General features: G+C 40.3%; 1 protein-coding gene across 1 annotated transcript in view; it reads left to right on the forward strand.

The window, feature by feature from the left end:
- The window catches only part of xgb (x globin), a 112,217-nt gene extending 94,920 nt beyond the window's left edge, over positions 1-17,297 (forward strand). Inside the window, exon 5 of the mRNA XM_039768270.1 lies at positions 15,489-17,297. Coding sequence (XP_039624204.1) covers positions 15,489-15,635 — 147 coding nt within the window. The 3' untranslated portion in view covers positions 15,636-17,297. The remainder of the gene's footprint in view (positions 1-15,488) is intronic.
- Positions 17,298-20,371: the final 3,074 nt, after the last annotated feature.

Raw genomic sequence — 20,371 nt, forward strand, 5'->3', positions numbered from 1 at the left:
GAGAAGCTATGCAAAGAAATAACATTGCCTAAGGAACCATTGTCAAGAGAAAAGGATATGTAGACCCAACACTGTGGAGCGTTTCTGTGGAGAAGACATGAGTTAGACACAAAAGGCAGGACTTAAACCTGTTCAGAGCAGAACCATGAATTCCAAGTTTATTGAAGGAAGAGAAGAGCAAGCAATGGTTAACAGAATCAAAAGCTGATGATAGGTCAAGAAGGATAAGGACAAAGAGAAGTGAAGCTGCTTGAGCAGATCTAAGAGTATTTGTGACTGAAAACAGTGCAGTCTCAGTAGAGTGGCCTTTTTGGAATCCAGAGAGGAGAGCTTCTAGTAGATTGTTTGTCATTTTTTAAACTTTTTGGCCGCTCCAGTATTTACTGCTTATACTGGGTGCTTTCAGGTTGCTGCCTATCTTTTCCAGTTATCTACTATTGTCACAGTATGTAGGAATAAACATTCGGCCTTCCATCTCAGGAATTTTAGTTTACTTTTCAAACAACCAATCAACCATTATCCAACCCTCTATATTGTAACTACAGGGTCACGGGGGTCTGCTGGAGCCAATCCCAGCCAAAACAGGGTGCAAGGAAGGGCGCACGCACACACAACAAGCACACACTAAGGACAACTTTAGAATTGCCAATATACCTAACCTGCATGTCTTTGGACTGTGGCAGAAAACCGGAGCACCCGGAGGAAACCCACATAGACAAGATGCAAACTACACGCAGGGAGGACCCGGGAAGCGAATCCAGGTCTCTTAACTGCGAGGCAGCAGCGCTACCCACCGCGCCACTGTGCCGCCCCTTTTCAAACATTGAAATATTAATTTGGTATTTATATCACAGATTTGTATATGTGCAGTAGCTGTTCGTATGACATTCAATTTCATGTACAGTGTATACAGTGTCACTTTACATGTGTCTGTGTGGTGCCCACTGGTTGCTTATAGTCCTATAAGCACACTATCAGTGCTCAATTACGCTGGGTGATGACTAGCATTTTGTGTTGAAAACAGAAACTCCATGGAAGCCCTCTGTCCAAGGGCCACTTCAGATAAGCAGCTGGTTTGAGAAACCTGCAAAATGAACATTTGACTTTAACACTCACCAGCTCCTGTAAACTAAAATAATCCTAGGAGTCACAGGAGAAGCAGACTTGCAGCAACAAAGCATTTCATGTAGTATGTATTGACCAAATTTAATTTATAAGACATTCAGATGCTGTTAAAATTCTCATCATATCACCAACGTCAACTGCGTCTGTGTTGCCAGCCTGAAAAACACAATTTACTCTGATCACATGGCTCTGCCTAATTGAGTTGAATGGAGTCAGTCTGTTTCTTCCAAAATTGGCTTTAAATGGGTACACAAAAGCCAAAAAAAACTGATGTAGGAAGTCCAGACCTTTTTCATTAGATATAATGGGCATGCTTAGCATCTTGCTTGAATTTCTAAAAACGCCATTCTAGGCTCTGACTTGGTTCCTGTTCTGACTGGTGCTGATCTTCTCCAATCACCTCATCAACCAATACTATTAATGTGATGATGATTATTATTATAGGGAGGGCATGGTGCCACGGCAGTTAGTGCTGCTTCCTCCAAGTACACTACTCAGGTCTGTGTGGATTTTCCTCCCATATTGGTGACAGTGCGGGTTGGCCCCATGCTACAGGGTCTTTCCAGGGAGCCTCTTGAACCCGCTACTGCTAGATAATGTGCCTGAGGGATGAGCCAGCAGATGAGTGCCAAATACTTTTATTAAAACCATCCAAAAACCAAAACTGTGCAAAAGTTCAATAAACAAATAATCTGTAGTTAGGCGGTGGAAGGACAAACTGGAATCAGTCAGAAGTTTGGGATGCCAACCAGATGAAATGAACCAAACGAATGAAAAAGAAAAATGTGCTGCTCCCTGGTCCAGGGTTTCTCCTTCTCCGGTGTTTAATTTTGTACTCCACTGTGCAGTTTACTCATGTCTTCCAGCAAAAGATGCATCTCTTTAGGCTGCGTGCCTTTTATGGCAAAACGCCCAGAAGGAGCCGGGCTAAATGCCCTTACTGGGCAGTCTCTCAGCAGTAGCCCCCCCACCCATCTCAGTGGGTTATTACATCCCTGAGTGTTGCTTGATGAGGGAGAAAATATGATGAGAGAGGGTCTAAATGCTTTCTGAAGGTTCTGTATATGTTGGATGCTATGTATATTTTTATTTATACATTTTCTTTCTATTGTATTTTATTTTTATCAGCTGTTCTGAGACTTGATTTGACTTGACTTAAGAAGGCTCCATAGCTCACACACACAAGATAAACGAGTTGCCTTCTGTTTAAGAGAGTTAATGTGATCTTTCTTTTGGTTTCCAGTACAGTATTAGTGAGCTAAAACTTCCAACAAGCACACTTTATTTTACATGGCGCCTCTCCATAGTGGACATTATCCTCAGAGACAATGCACCTGGCCTTACTTAGCAAGTTAAGTGACTTGGTCAGGGTCACAGAGTGAGGCACTAATAGGGACTAAAGTGGCTTACAGGCCATCATCTGAACCAGTGGGCCAAATGGGTAACTGGACTGGATGGCAGATCAGAAGAATGGCAGATCACTGTGTGACTCTGACCAAGCTTGTGCTCCATTTGTAATAGACGTTAAGAACGAGTTAACAGTTTTGTAATTGTTAGTCACATTGAGAGATGATGCCCCTTGTAAAAATGTCCAATGTGCAGTAAAAGAAGGTATATTTGTCCATTATTGATTTGTTTCCTACTGCCTCACATGTTAAGTACTCACTTACCCCCATTTCATAGTGTGGGCTATTGCAAGACACTTTATATATACACACATAGGTTCTCAAACCTGCTGAATCCAGTTTAGAGTCATTGGGCAGAACTCTGTCCCATCAGCAATGCAAGATGCAACACTTGTATCCAACTCATGGCATACGCAGGGTAATTTATTCACCAACTAACATGATGCTCATGTCTTTGGGAGGAAAACCCAAAAGTCCCGGCATGAGATTTAAGTCCAGGATGCTGAAGCTGTCAGACAGCAGCACTAACCACTGCACAACTTAGCACTTCTGGTGTCCAATATAAAATAATTGTTTTCACATTTCTGTAATATAAACACTTCCTGAGGACCATAAAAATAAATCAGAAGAACAGATCCATCACCTGTAGTCTAATTCACGGACTAAGCCACCTGCATACACAACCTTGTATACCAAACAAAAATGTGTGTACGGAAGGGCTTTACCAGACTAGGCCAAGCATGTCACGGGTTATTCCACCACCTTGTGGACAGAAGTGGAACTGCAGGATTCTCTGATCTACTTTCTGACTGGGAAGCTGTAATGGGGGGGCTATTGTTTGAATGGAATATAAAGTCTTGTAATTGTTAAATCTTCTGTGCATAGTGCTGAATCTGTAAATAATAATAATAATAATAATAATAATAATAATATGAATTTGCTGTGTACAGTAAAAGAAAACAATGGAATGGCAAGAATAAAAGAATTAGAGACATTGGTAAAACCTTAGGATAACCTAAATCAACTGTCTGGAATATCATTAAGAAAAAAGAATGCACTGGTGGGCTCAGGAATCACAAAGAGACTTGTTGGCCAAGGAAGACCTCCACTGCTGATGACAGACAAATCCTCATTATGGTAAAGAAAAAGCCCCCAACACCTGTCTGACAGATCAGAAACAGCCTTCAGGAGGCAGATGTTGTTCCATCAAAGATGACTATCTGCAAAAGACTTCATGCAAGATGTAGACCACTAGTTAGCCACAAACACAGGATGGCCAGATTACAGTTTGTGAAAAAGGACTTAAAAGAGCCTGCAGAGATGTGGAAAAAGGTCTTGTGGACAGACAAGACAAAGATTAATTTGCATCATATTGATGGCAAGAGCAAAGTGTGGAGATGAAAAGGAACTACGCAAGATCCAAAGCAGACCACCTCATCTGTTAAATGTGGTGCTGGGGGTGTTATGGCTTGGGCATGTATGGCTGCCCCAGGTCCTAGGTCATTTCTCTTCAATGATGACGGAACTGCTGACGGCAGTGGCACAATGAATTCAGAGGTGTATAAAAACATCTGATCTGCTCAGGTTCCAGTGAATGCTGCCAAACTCATTAGATGGCGTTTCAGACAGACACACACACTAAATGAGAGTTTAGGTCTCACAAGATACCAATTACTGAAACTACCCACGGCTATTCTTGTGCTCTTTCTGAAGTCATGTTCAATCTTCCAGCGTCCCTGATCATCTTCCAGTAACTGTCTATCTCTGTGATCCCCCTTATTGTTATATCACAGCTGATGTTCAAAGTTTTGTTTTATGTCTTGTTTATTCAATTGTTCATTGAAGTATGTTAATGTTACTTGGTCTTCTATGCCTGTGCTATGTTCTGTGTGTTTTGTTGGTGGTCACCCAATAGGGTGGACCACCTACCAATCACCGTCAGCAGCTCCCCCCATGTAAATCCATCAGGTCTTCCACAGTTACATTCATCTAGAAAGTGCTAGGGAGTGGTAAGTTACAACGATCTTCTATGTTTATTATGATTTTTGGATTTTGGCTTCATGCTTTGTTTAAGAATTCATTTTGGCTTTCTCTATTTGGTCTTTGGTTACATTGGATTGTCTTTATTTTGGCCAGATCCTATTGCTTTTATCTGCTCCACAGAGTTAATTTTTTATTGAGGAACATTTTTGCAAAGAATAAATCTTTTATTTTATAAAAAATCTACATGGCCCTTTTAATAACTAGCCAGGGTTTTGGATGGGATTTCCTCTTCAAGTAAGCCTTTTTGGAAGTGCTTTGGAGACTTATGTATTCTGGGACTCCTAGTCGTTACACTTATCTTCTGCAAAGCTCCATTTTTTTCAATGCCCCAGGAGTCTCTACCAGTCTTCTTGAACCTTTCTGGGCTTGTAAAGTGTAACACAGATGTTCCACGACTTTATGGAATGCAGAATTCAGCATACCTGTGTAACATTTCATTGTCATTCGCCCATCCTGTCCCTGCCTGTCTTAAAGGTAATATGCTAGCTACTAGAGTACTGTTTGCACCCCTGACCTCCTGAGTGTTGACACTGTAACATCACTTGAGATTCACGTATGCCTGCTCATCCACACTTCAGACAATGGTCTCTGTGCACATGTCAATTTGCATGACTGCAGTGTGCTTTAGCATTACGTCACTTGAAGTGATAGGGAAATGTATAAATCGTATTGCCTCATACATTATAAGGACATTCAGAGTTTGGTGAAAAATTTGAGAAACGGTTGGTTGTGACATACCGAGATTATCGCCATTGCAAAGCTGCACTTTCCTTGTGGCCGAAAGACACAACAGTAACCCTAACCCTAACACTTTCATTTAGGTTGACCGCACATATTTTCTTCATGCTGATTGACAACACGATTTATAAGTTTTGTTACGAATATTATTCCATCTCCGTCAAATCTGAGGTGGTTCGTCGTGTGGTGGTGCGGCAATGTACTGTATCAGTGCAAGCTCCCAACCTCCGCCTCCTCTTCTGTCAAACTGACATCTTTTTACAAATGCATTGTTCAAAGCATTCCACCTTTCCCACGTGCTGATCTCTCCTGAAAGCCATGTTCTGGCAGCTCCTAGTAAGTTAGGACAGCTCACAAGCTCTTGGTGAAGATAGGATTAGTCTGCTAAATTAAATAAACTGATAAAGTGCTTTGACTCGCCTAAGAGTAGGACAAAATTTGCATCATTCTGAGGTCTTTGAACATGTTAGCACCGTTTTCCTACTTGATAAATATGGGCACGGGTGTCTTTTAATCTCACAGCGCACGTTGGAGTAACAGCATAGACTCATTCTGTCTGTCAAAACTTAGATGTTTACTCATGCAGACAAAAAGGCAGCACCAGGAATCATTATCTTATTCAAACTTTATTTACAAGTTTCCTCAGTAAGCACTATAACTGTACACTGTTGGGCTTTCTTTCCTTCTGTAACAAGACATTTTTATTAGTTTTTTTTTCCTTGAGGCATAATTTTGTTTTCTTGTTTCTCCTGAGATGTTTATATTCAAAACAATTTGTTCTGATGCTCATATAGTGACTCATATACCCACTTTATTTAAATTACCTTTATAATTGTATGTGCAAGTGCAGGCTAAATGTACTGTATGTGTGAAATATGGAAATTTAGTAAAGGGTCACATATGTGTTAGCATAACAAATTTAAGCATAAATCATAGTGATTTCATAATTATTGATTTTGTAAAATTCGAAAAGCAAGTTCATAATGGGAAGAATTCCCTTGATTTGACACAAGCATCGAGGCATCCAGTACCACAAAAGAGAAGAGTGAACTACAGAATTTGATTACACTTCTTAGATATGTGGTAAGTATGTGGTTAGTTTTGTTTCTCATGTCCTTGCAAGTTACTGATAAACAGACCCTCGGAGTCAGAATTCTGCTAAATTAGAGTATACTGGTTCTCTTAACCCTTGTTGAGAAATAGCAGCAAAGGTCAGCTGATTGGGTCACACATCAAGAGGCTACAATTAAAATGCTTTCTAAGAATGTAAAATGAAAAATCTAACAACAATATAAGTCATTCATTATCATAATCAAATAGTGAAAACTATATTTAACAGTAAAAATCAACTCTAACAGTTACTAGAAGCATCACCCAGCATTACCCGGGTAATTCATTTTAAGCTCTGGTTCTTTTGTCTGCTAGTCTGGCTTTGGTCTTTCTGATGTTTCACTTGCTCTGAGCCACCAGGTGGCACTGTCCTTAAAAATCTCACTGTAGTGAAAAGGACAACCCTCCTTAACCCGACCAAAATATACCCACAGGGTCAAAATGTTATGCTCCAAAGTACTCTATGGCCTCCTCTTGAGATCACAGAACAGAAGTGCATGCATATAGTATATGGGATATGTGTGCAAAGATTTAACCAAGGATTTGGAATTGCTTAAAGAACAATCACACAGACATTGAGCTTTAATATCTGCTGCATGCTACAAAATATACAAGAATTCTGTGAGGAAATCCAAAATCTTTCAGTCAGAGGTGCACATTTGATATTTTGATGATACCTTGACTATCAAATCATTAAATATGAATTTACACATAGTGTTGAGTGAAGCAGATTCAGATAGCTTGTAGCTGGAAATAAGACGAATCTGGTTGTGGTCAGACCTGCTCAAAGATTTACACTTAAAGGCATGTTTAACATTTGGTAAAGCAGGTCCAAGCTTGTTATTTCCTGAAGCTCAGAGAAATCTGTCATTGCTCCTTCCAAAGTCACATGGTTGAAGTCAGAGTCAGAGTGAGTCATCATGAAAGCGTTGGTAAAAGAATAAATCATCTCCATTGTGGAGTCCCCATTTGCAGGGGTATGAATATAAACAATAACTATTTTAGGGCAGATGTTGAACATTTGTCGACATGTAGCATTGAGGGTTGATAATAACTAAAGTTGACATTCAGAGGTAGAGTATGATAACAAAGCTGTAAACATCGATAAAACTCACTGTTACATTAATGACAGACCCTCTTTGCTAGGACTGTTAGACTTGTTGACTTGATGTCAGATCCTTGCGTGTTCGTGAGTAGCATAGTGTAAGCAACGTCCAGAATGGCGTCAACATTGGAAGAGAGAGAGAAGCGATTGCACAAAGCAAAATACTCTGGGGGTATTATTTATTTATTTTATTTTTTGCACAGGGCTTTATCTCCCCAAGAGCGCTAGATGGCATTCACCCTGGGTGGCAGCAGCACCACAGTTTCCCACACGGCTTCATGGGAATTAGAGATCTGTAACTCTGCCCTGCTGGGTGCCATGGGTGCCACCAGGAGGCTCCTTTTTACTTGGTAGTATTCCTGGGCGAAGCCTTTGGTACACCAGAAATACATCCAGATATCATGGCTTCATTCAGAGAGCCAGAGTCAGGAGGAGAAGGACAAAGTTTGGAGGAGGCAGTGACAGAGAGAGGACAGAGTGCTGTGTTACCACCTAGGACTGTGACTGTGCTTGGTTGTACTGAGCTTTGATTGTGTGAAGACTTGCTGGAACATTTCCCACGAAGCTTTGTTTGTACTGCACCCATGCCTAGCATCTGTCTGTGTCAGGTGTTGAGGAACTGGAGAGTCCCTGGTGTTCACCATACACTGTGGACTATGGCTGGCCAGTCATCCCGGCCAATACCCCCAGGCCGCCAGGTGGAGCCCTCCCTGCAGCATGGAGGTGCCCCGAATGCCAGCAGGGAATCATGGACATTGGAGTTTTCCTTTACAGCCCTGCTGGATACCTTGGGGGCCAACAGAAGATGCTGCAGGAAGGCCCAGAGACTCTTACGTGCCCTATAACCCGGAAGTACGTCTTAGTCACAGCGACAGGGGAAATGACATACTTCCGGGATGAAGAAGAGGACTTTTGATCTGACCCGGAAGTGATAGGAAGTCACATGGACTGAGGCTACAGAACCACTTCCGGGTCAGGGAATATAAAAGACTGTGAAAGATCCCAGACGAGTGAGCTGAGCTGGGTGGCAGGCTGGCAATGCATCTGAGAGAGTGGAGGATTGTATTGTGATTGATTATTGTTTATTATATGAGTATAGTGGACTGGAGGGTGCTTTGTACACGTATTTGTTCAAATAAAAATTATTATTGGACTTTTACCTGGTGTCTGGCGTCTAGTCTGAGGGTTCAAGGGGCTACAGCGCCCCCTATCTGTCACAACATATATATATATATATATATATATATATATATATATATATATATATATATATATATATATATATAATAAAAGGCAAAGCCCTCACTCACTCACTCACTCATCACTAATTCTCCAACTTCCCGTGTGGGTGGAAGGCTGAAATTTGGCAGGTTCATTCCTTACAGCTTCCTTACAAAAGTTGGGCAGGTTTCATTTTGAAATTCTACGCGTAATGGTCATAACTGGAAGCTGTTTTTCTCCATTTACTGTAATGGAGATGAGCTTGAACGCCGTGGGCGGAGTTTCGTGTGACATCATCACGCCTCCCACGTAATCACGCAGTACATAGAAAACCAGGAAGACCTCCAAAAGCGCTGAAGAAAACATGCATTATATAATTGAGAAGGCAGCGAAACAATAAGAAGCGGCGAGTGACATATACAACCATATTCATGAGTTCTGCTACTGGAAACAAAGCACGATGTAAACCTACACTTTAAATTAAGTTCATAGACAGGCTGCGCTGGCGTTTGTAATTTAGTGCCTGCCCATATAAGGCCGTCCGTCAGCGGCAATCCAATAGCAAACTGCCACGGGTAAATATTCACGGGTGAAGGACTGTGCTTATGGAGAGGAAGATGAGATGGTCAGGGTGGTGTTTGACACAAACTCAGCGAAACTGCGAGAGAAAGTTTTAAGTGCCAGGACTAAGGTAACATTAAATACAGCCATGGACATAGCACGAGATGGCACCAGCACAGCTGGGAACCTTCGATGCATGTACACCGAGTGGCTCACGTGAACTGGACGAGTGCACAGATAAAAGGCAACAGTTCCAAAGAGCTGAACAAAACCGAATTACACAATTGAAAAGGCAGCAAAAATATGAAGCGCCTGATAAGCATATTCATAAATCCAGCTACTGCGGAAACAAAGCACACGTGGAAAAAGTCAATGTCCCGCTAAAGGAAGACAGTGTAAAAAAACCCGTGCATGCAGTGTGTCAGGTCTCAGATAAAGAAGAAGACGAGCTGTTTATTGATGCAGTAAGAAACGAATCGATGAATGAAACCTGTCATCTTTACAGCGATTGACAAACACGGAATGTAACTTGAACACAACACATCCTACAAATACGAACCTGATTGAAAGAAATAATGATAATCAAATCCTTGATGACAGCAACACTCAGTAACACTCACAAAACAAATACTGTATATTGACAGTCATGTTACGTTATTTTTAAAATGTTCCCTTTTCTTTTCTAGCTTTTTAACACACTACTTCTCTGCTGATATATATATATATATATATATATATATATATGTATATATATATCCCGATCTACATACTCGAATAATGGATACTTTATTCGCCATCAATGATTGTTTTGGTAAAGCCATACTCAGTGTATTCATTAGATGAACGGTAAAAAAGTAAGAGCGAGGGGAGGATGACTTATTGAGGCATGCAGGCTGTAGTGCGCATCAACTCTATCTGAATTGCGCGATCACATTTCAAAAAAATATCTTTTCAAGTTCTATTTAGTCCATATGTGTCAAACTCAAGGGCCACGGGCCACATCCGCCCGGTGTAATTATATCCGCCCCGAGATCATTTTATATACTGTATTATTGTTATTAATGGCCGGGTATATGAAGCGCTGGTAACACAATAAACTACAGATCCCATAATGCAGCGCTTCAGCTGCCTTGCCGAACACTTACCGCGTTAATCAAGTCTAGCTTATGATGCTGCAAGTTATTGCGAAGCTAGCTCACACGATGCTGAAGAGAAAAGTTGATTCTGAAAATAGAGCCTTTAAAAACCGATGGGAGGCTGAGTATATGTTTACTGAACCCGTGTGTCTCATTTGTGGAGCTAATGTGGCTGTAATTACAGAATTTAATCTAAGACGGCACTATGAGACAAAACATCAGGGTAACCTGAATGCAATGCAGAAGATACAGAAAGCAGAATAATTAAATAAGAATCTGACACTTCAGCGGACGTTTTTACCCGTGCACAATCACAAAGTGATTTCAAGTGAAGCTGCTTTTATGGGAGACACAAATGCACCAGTGCAACTTTCCCTCTTTCCCTGTTGCCAAGTAATGTTAAACCAAGTCGTCACTACGGTGTTCCCAAATCGCACTTTGCTGATAAACTGAGCGCACTGAGTTTGCACGGCGCTTTGGTGACTTTGAAGAACAAAAAGTCCGTCTACATGCGGCTCGAACCTTGTGCATGTTTGGTAGCACATATCTGTGTGAGAAGCTCTTCTCAGTGATAAAGACTAACAAAACAGCACACAGGAGTCGCCTCACTGATGAGCACCTGCAATCCATCCTGAGAATCTCCACAACACAGAACCTCACACCAAACAGAAACGAACTTGTGGCCAAAAAAAGATGCCAGGCGTCCAGCTCTAAAATGACATATGAGCAAAGACAACTGAATGATTTGATTTGTTATTGCTGAAAGGAACACATTTTATTTATATTTCCAGGTTTTGTTATGCAGCATGTTCATATTTGAATTTGTATAATTTTGACAGGATATATTTTTATGGAGAGCAAAATCTTTTGGGATATTTAAAATCTAAGTTTATTTTTATATAAAATTACATAAGAGTAAAGAAATTTGAATGTTTGTTCTTTTAATGTTTACTTTATTTCTAACTTGTATAATTTAGACAGGATATATTTTTATGGAGAGCAAAATATTATAAGTTGTTTAAGGTTTGAGTTGATTTATTCAGGAATAATATTCCTGTCTGTTTTTACCATTCCTACCAAAGATATTTCTGTCGACTAAATAAAAATTCCTTCTATTTAAAATTTAAATAGAACTTGAACAAATCGATAGTTCATAATATCCACGCAGACTTGCACGTAAGAGCGGAGTTATCCATTTTAACAAGCAGCGTATTGCACTGATCTGAAATAGCTGTGTGTGTATATATGTAGATATGTATGTATATGTATATATATGTTTATATATGTGTGTGTGTATGTATATATATATATGTATTTGTGTGTATATATGTGTGTGTATGTATGTATGTGTGTATGTATATGTATGTGTATATATGTAGATATATATATATGACAACAACACTCATCACTCACAACAGTGACAAAACAATTACATTGACAATCATGTTACGTTATTTTCAAAATGTTTCCTTTTCTTTTCATTGCTTCTTTAACACACTACTTCTCATGCAAGCCTGGTATTTTGCTAGTATATATATATATATATATATATATATATATATATATATATATATATATATATATATATACACACTTGAACTTGTATTCTAAAGTTAAGCATTCTACATAAATTTGAAAAGTATCTTGTCTGTTCTTAAAGTTTACAATGAGGCTTTAGGTTACTCGGGTCCATCAGGGCCATAAAATTTTTAAATCTTAACAAATACATCCACTTTGATGTGACAAAGGTTTTGATTTACGAAAACATGCCTTCCAATGCTTATAAGGCATCCACCCCACTAGTTCAGATGGAAAGGAACAGTGTTAAGTTTTTTTTTATGGTGGCTGGAGTGCCAATCCTGCCACCAACCCCCAGGTTTTCTCTGCAGGTTGGAGGACCTGCTTGCAGGGCTGGATGCAGGTTAACTTCATACCCAGGACACAGGAATTGCAGGTTAAGGGCCTTGACCTGTTGTGTGGGTGCACTCGGGTCCCAATCTAAGATAATGAGGTGGTGTGCTCCTCCCTTGAGTTTTAAACATGCTGTTAGAGGTACATTACTTTGAAGAGCAAGTGAATGGGAAGATGGTGTGTGTTTGCTGGCAAAGTGCAAGGTGCCACAAACGTTTACAGCAGGCACTGCATCACTGAAGCACAAAAATGCCCCACTTCAAGCCCTGGCTATGTGCCCGCTCAATGTCCCCTTCTCACTGAAGCACACGCATGCTTTAGCAATCCAGTAGCAGCATGCAGTGTCTTTGCACAGTAAAGAAGAAAAGCTTCCATATAGTGCAAGAATATAAACAATCATGTGAACTTTTTGTGTTCATAAGAATTTTTTTTCAATGCTTTGAAATCTCTTCATTTTTTTTGTCTGGTGCCTCCTGACTCAAGAAAGCCCCCACATGTGATATTCTGTTTAGCTTCAAGGTTTTTGGGGTTCCACACTGTTTGTGGGCCTCTAGACCTGGACCATATTTTGAGCAGAAAAGTACACCCTTATGATAAACAGTAAACTAATTGGATGTCTACAGCAAAAATGATCAGAAGGATTTGAAGTTGTGCAGGCCACAATGGGATATGAAACTGGTAATATTGACACATGGAGTGTCCTTTTATGCTATTTTAAGGTTGCTGATTATGATTATGATGATATTTTTGATACTTGATTCTTTACCGGTGGTCCTAGCCCTCTAATAGCCACTCTGAAAATGTTAAAAATTAGTAATTCAAAACATAAGCATCTGAGGTGGCATTTTGGACTATTTCAGGGTCAGTGGTTACGAATATGATATTATTTATGATTTTTGATCCTTTACTAAGAATCTAGTTTTCTGTGGACCTCTATGAGTGGGTAAAATTGGCAAATGTCTGTTAATATTGAGAATATTTAGACTTCATATATTTCAATTGAAGCACACATTTTAATATTTCAAATATCTTAAGCAACTATTCTTGTTTCTATTATGTACTTCAACCTCATGAAGTAAATCATCCATCCATCCATTGTCACAGGTGGCTGGGTGCGGTCGGCAATCAGCCGCCTATTTAGGGAGCCGCCGCCCTGCAATCAAGGCTGGAGTCGGGTGAGGAGGAAGAAGAGGTCGTGGCAGATGAGGCGAGGAGAGGCCCGAGTGACTTGTGTGTGGAGACAGTGGCTAGTGAGAGCCTGGACTTTGGGGAGACTGGGGGTTTGGTGGTGGTGCACTTGACTTGATTTGTAAATATACTGTAAATAAACGTGTGGTGATGGCAGAAGCGGTGTCCGCCTGTGTGTGTCTGGGCCGTCCTATTTCACACCATCCATCCATTATCCAACCCGCTATATCCTAAATACAGGGTCAAAGGGGTCTGCTGGAGCCAATCCCAGCCAACACAGGGCGCAAGGCAGGAAACAGACCCCGGCCAGGGCACCAGCCCGTCACAGAAGTAAATCATTGCATTTCTTATTAATACCTTATTATTATTATAAGGTTGGTTTTCCCTATTTCTGACTAATTTTAGTTATTATTGTCTAGTTGTGTTGAGTAACACTAGAGAACAGGTAGTGGAGAGGAAGTAGGAAGAATTGAGAAGGGCTTTGGAAGATAGAGGATTGGGGATAAATAGGATAGGGATGATCAGGATTCAGAAGTTAGCCTGCAGGGAGAGGTACTGAAAAGACAGGATAACTTTGAATATCTAGGATGAGTGGTAGCCCAAGATGGAGCATAGTGTGCAGTGTGGATGGAACAATTGGAAAAAGGTATAAGGTGAATTGTGTGATGAAAGAATTAAGGTGAAGGGTAAAGGTCTGGTTTTCAAGAAAGTGGTGAGACCAGCAATGATGTATGGAGCTGAGACATGGACAGTAAAGGGAGTGCAGGAGAAGAAGTTGCATGTGACAGAAATGAGAAAGTGGAGATAAATGTGTGGAGATGCAAAAAGAGCAGAATAAAAAATGAGACAATCAGAGGAACCACAAAAGTAGAAGAGATATCTAAGAAAGTGCAGGAAAGTAGGTTCAGGTGGTATGGACATGTGATGAGGAGAGACAAAAAATATGTTTGCAAAAGAGTGATGGGAATGGAAGTACGGGGGAAGAGAAAACGAGGGAGGCAAAAGTGGAGGTGAATGGATAAATGAAAGAAGGTTTGAATGAAAAGGGACTGACTGGCAAGGAGGTACAGGACCAAGCTGTTTGGAGACCAGCAGCACCACATTTAAGTGGGAAAAGATGAAGAGGAAGAAGGAGAATTGTCTAGTTGTCTACAGAAGTAAGACAGCAGTTCACATCTGGGCATCCATATTGAATGTCAATAATGAGCACTTGGTGATGACTTTCCGAGAAGACTCCACTGCCCACTGGTGGGTGCCGAGCAAGACAAACAGGGTAGTAAAGTGCACATTCTCCTTTAAAAATTGATGAACCTCACAATGTTGGCTTGCTTATCTTTTAATCTCTGCCTGGTTGTCTCACAGGGTCAGCAGCGTTGGTTTGGGAGTGAGAACCTGAGGGTGGATTTGGAATAAGACACGAGTAAGATGGTTAAGTCTCCACAGTCTAGAGCTGCATTTGATGTTGAAGTGGCAAAACATGGGGTTGTTTGATCGTTTCAAAGTTTTTCACCGTTTCCCATGTCTAAGTATAGGTGTGTTCCAAGAGCCTATGGTAGCTAAATTATTTGTCATTAACCTAATACACTTAAATTGAATTAAATTAAGTTAACTTAGTTTGTTTCAAAGTTCAGTAAAAGATGTTCAGAATAAAACAGGGGTGGATCAAAATGTCAAATGCTATCCATGTTGACAGTAATTATGCCCCATATTTGTGTCTTCTTTGTCCATCCACACTCACAAGCTGTAAATGTTTTTATCCTCTCTGATCTCAGAAAATATGTAAGGACAGCTTGGGAAACTGATTAGAGATGTATGCTGACTTACCCTGGCCTGAGCGATACCGGTGGCTTAAGAGGGTGTTAGGTACCCCTCATGCCACATTTAAGAAAGTCAAACCAGGGATTGTTTCCTGACACTCTTTGATCTTTCTCTTTTGTCCTGCAGAGTTTGTTTTCCTACTTGACACGAGTGATGAAGAGGGGTTACTATGAGGAAGAGAAGAAGAACGGTGTGAACAAAACCAACTACCAAAAAAAGCAAGTCACCATGCGGCTTGACAGCAGCACTACACAGAACAACGTCCGTCTGTGAAGTCCAGTGAAGACATGACATCATATATGTGTGTGTGTGGGGTTGGGGATTAGGGAATGGGTTATGTTTTTATCACTTGCATTTTGTGGGTCTTGGACAGATGGGTAATGTTGACCATTAGTCCTTAGATGTTGGGTGACACCCCTGAATCACCAGCCTGTACCAATGAACTGCAGTGCCAGTTTATGGTGTGAGGTTACCAAAAGTGCGTAGCCTAGGCTTTAATGAAGACATAAGTGGTCTATCTAAGGTAAACAGACTTTCCGTAGATTGTACTCCTTTATATGGTTCCTTTCAAAGAAGGGGCATCAGCACAAAACTAACACTGTAGTCAGAAATGGAGACCACATAGAAGTGAGAAAGAAATGTCCATCCATTTTATGTTATGTTGTGTTTACAGCAGTGGAAGCTTAAGACTATCTGGATACAGTAGCATGAGACACAAGGCAAGAACCAACCCTAGATGAGACACAAGACCTTTGTGATTAAGGAAGGTGTTAATAGTCATGTGCAAAAGTATGTACCCCCTTTTCTATTCTATGACTTGACAAATTAAGACATAACTAATAATCATCTAGTCTTCAATCTGGCCTACAAGTAGATCAATTCAAAACTTAGATACTGTAACAAACAACAGAGAATAGATTCTATTTTGGAACTTTTCATTAGTCGATTCTCAGTAAAATCACAGAAGGGAAAAGGTGATGTACTTACATTTCTACATGACTATATTTCGTATTGCAAATTTCAACATCATAAGGCCATCAGAAATTTTACAAACAAGAGATAACCAACCTGACCATTTAACTCATTAGTATGGTGATCATTTTAGGTCACCTCTCTCCCTTTGACAAAACTTCAGCCTCCTCCTGACTCAATATCTGTCCTCTGACAAGATTCTCATCCCCATCAGACCTCCATCCACTTTCCACCATCTGACCACACCCCATCCTCCATCTTACCTCTGACCTTCATCAAAGTCTATCACCCCCGTCCTACCTCTGACACAAAAATGAGAAAAATACTAGTGGCCATCATTTTTAAAATTGGACAATGTTTACAATGCAGAAAATCCATCTGTCGATCCTCATTAAATTGTCTGCATTCTCTCTTGATGTTTACGCCGGTGGCAAGCAATCCAGTTTTATGTACTTCTATTCTAATGATTAGCAGGTAGTAAAAAGTTGGGTTAATTAACCACCTACATTGTAAAAATGATTGGCAGCTGCTTCTCCTCCCTCTGAAGCCTTTCCCTTCAGTTCCACTAGGTGTCCTCAAGTACGGGATGATGGCCCACAGAATGCTCAATGGGTCAGAACCTACTGTTTAAATGGAGACATTTCTGAGAGTCCTATGCTCCTTTTTGACCACTCAGGTCTGCTACTGAATAGTGGCTAGTAATGACACCCCTACATGGCATCAATCTCAATCCAGAATCTTTTCATGTGCAGCTCCTAGCTGGTGGAACCAGGTGCACACCAACATTTGAAATTCTGTCATCCTTAATGTATTTAAGAAGCCTTTTGAAGACTCTCTTGTTTGGTTAATTTCTGTCCAACTAATATTGTTAATAATCAGTAATGGCATACTGCACAATAACATGCAGTGAATACACTTGACTTAAACATTCCTAGTTTTCATCCTCTTTCTCTGTACATTTAGCATTCATTTGCTCAGAGGTTCCTGAGCAGCTCTTCTTTACTCTACCCTAGCAGCCCGCTTCTTCTCTTCTCTCGTCTACATCTTTTCAAGTTAAAACTGATTAAGTCAGTGTCTGTGTTGCAATTAATTAGTACATTTTCCTTACTTTTCACTTAAGCTGGCACTTAACTCTTCAATCTGCCTCAAGAATGCTTTAAGATATGAAGAGGTAGGGGAAGTGACAGCGAAGGTGGTAGGGAATGCGATACTGGCCACTGCTGAGAGTTGATTCTATATTAAAATAAAATAAAAATAAAAAGAGAAATAACCTTGGAGGTCAATCATCACCCTGAAAGTGGATAGTAGACATCACATAGTCACATTCAGGTCAATAAGTCAAACGGTTTGCGAGCTGTAATTGATTTAAAATCCTGGACAAACAGACAGCCATGGTAGTGTATTATATAAGAAGATAATAATAATAAGTTACATTTATAGAGCCCCTTTCACAAATTCAAGGTCACTTTACATACAGAGGGCAAAAGTTTGTCAAAGTGGAAAGTTTTGAGTTGAGATTTAAAGGTGGATAAAGAGGAGCAATCTCGGAGAGACTGAGGAAAAGAGTTCTTGAGTTAAGGGGCCTTAACACTGAAGGACCTTCCTTCCAGGGTGCGTGGGGCAGTAAGGAGATTGAGAGTGTATGGAGCTGGGACCTGAGTGAGGTAGCGAGGTTATGTAGGGCTTTGAAGGTGAGAAGCAGAATCTTGAATTTAATCCTTGATGGAACCGGTAACCAGTGAAGCTGGGAGAGAACAGGTGAGATGTGAGTAAAAGGCTTTGTGTGGCTGCGGAGTTCTGAATATACTGTAGCCTCTGCATAGATTTTGCAGGGAGGCCAATGAAGAGGGAATTACAGTAATCAATACAAGAAATAATGAAACAATGAAGCTGAGTTTGAGCATCATTAAAGGACAAAAATGAACGGAGGTGGGCAATGTTAAGGAGATGATAAAATGAAATTTTGGACAGAGACCTAATGTGTAGCTCAAAATTAAGTGATGAATCAAACAAAACACCAAGAGCCAGGTAACACCAGGAGCAGGTAATATTAGCTGTTAAGTATTCCCTCACTTCAAGTCAAGGTTCCGCAGATGCACCTTTGTCGGCCATGCCAGCCTTGAGTCTGTGTGCTCAGGTCTCTCTCTGTTATCTCGACACTTCATTCTTATTTCCAAAACTGCTCAAGTTCTGTCAGGCTGCATGTTGATCCTGAGTGCACAGCCTTTTTCATGACCAGCCCCAAATTCTGAATTGGATTGACATCTGGACTCTGACTCTGTCACTCCAGGACATTCACATTGTTGTTTTGAAGCCATTCCAGTGTAGTTTTAGCTTGATGCTTGGTGTCGTTGTCTTGCTAGAAACAAATCTTCCAAGGCACAGATTTCTTGAAGACTGCATCAGGATTCCTCCATATTTTGCTGCATTCATTTTACCCTCTCAAGCCTTCCAGGGCCTGCTGCAGAAAAGCATCCCCAGAGCCTGATGCTGTCACCACCATCCTTCACGGTGACAATTGGGTGTTTATGATAACATGCAGTGTTCAGCTTATGCCAAACATAGTCTTAAGTCTGATAGCCACAAAGTTCAATTTGACTCTTATCAGACTATGGAACCTTCTTCCAGCTCACCTCAGAGTCTCCATGTGCCTTCTTTCAAGATGTCCTGTATGTGTGCTTTTATAACAATAGCTTTGTGTTTGCCACCCAACCAAGAAGCTGCGACTGGTGAGGACCTGGTTAACAGCCATTGTCTTCATAGTCTCTCCAGTCTGAAGCCACTATAGCTTATGATTCCATCAAAGTTCTCAGTGATCTTTTGGTGGCCTCCCTCATTAGTCTTCTTCTCACACAATAGTGTTATTGCAAATAGCCTGCTCTTGCAGATTTACAACTGTGCCATATTCTTTCCATTTATTTGTGAATAATCTAACCACATATTCTGTTACTTGCATATTTTCTTGTCTCTTTCCTCCCAAGTTGTGCTTTTTTATCACCATTTCATGACGTTTCTGTTCTTTTGTCTTCATTGTGTAGGATAGGTCACCATACTGACTTACCTAAAGTTGGCCCCTCCACATTCAGGTCCATTTATAGAACAATCAAGCAAACTCCTCGACAAGTGGTCTCCATTTAACTAATTATGTGACTTCTAAGACCATTTGGCAGCAGTGGTGGTGATTTAGGGGGTGTCATATTAAAATGAGTGAATAATTAGGAAAGCAGTTATTTTGTATATTGTTTTTGTAATTAATTTAGACCACTTTGTAGAGACTTCTTTTCGCTCTGACATTATAGAGTCTTTTTCCTGTTGTGGTATCTCAAAAAAGTCAAGTGATACCTACTGTGATTAAATGTTGTATAACAATAAAATATGAAATCTTCCAAGAGGTGAATACTTTTGATAGGCACTGTACAGCACCATGTTGGTCCAACTTACTGACAAGAAAGACTGAAAAGCCCTGAATTTTAAGTCCTGAGTATTTTAAACCACAGAGGCCATCTGTCCCCTGTAATAGTGGAAATGACAACAGCAGAAATATATTTGGGCTCCTGTGGAAGAAAAGCAACATCATAAGTCTGGCAGAGTGCACAAAATATCCAGACTCAAACGGCAGCCTATTACAGTTTGAAAGTGAAGCAACTGTTTGGAAACTTAGGGTAATTATTACATTTCCTGGTAGAGATCCGACTTCCACAGAAAAACACATGTGCGTCATTTATGTGTAAATGGTGCCAGTATATTCTTTTGTAAGCAGAGGAACGCAGAGTGATTTTTAAACATTTCACACAGCAGACAGAAAAACATCAGTCGGAGAAAAATGGTGTTGTGAAAAAACAATAAAATCAAGAAATTGTTAGATTTTGTATCATAATGTGTAAACATATAGTGGGATGCAAAAGTTTGGGCAACCTTGTTAATAGTCATTATTTTCCTGTATAAATCGTTGGTTGTTCCGATACAAAATGTCAGTTAAATATATCTTATAGGAGACACACAAAGTGATATTTGAGAAGTGAAATGAAGTTTTTTGG

This window comes from Polypterus senegalus, chromosome 11 (assembly GCF_016835505.1).
Source record: "Polypterus senegalus isolate Bchr_013 chromosome 11, ASM1683550v1, whole genome shotgun sequence".
Classification (NCBI taxonomy): Eukaryota; Metazoa; Chordata; class Cladistia; order Polypteriformes; family Polypteridae; genus Polypterus; species Polypterus senegalus.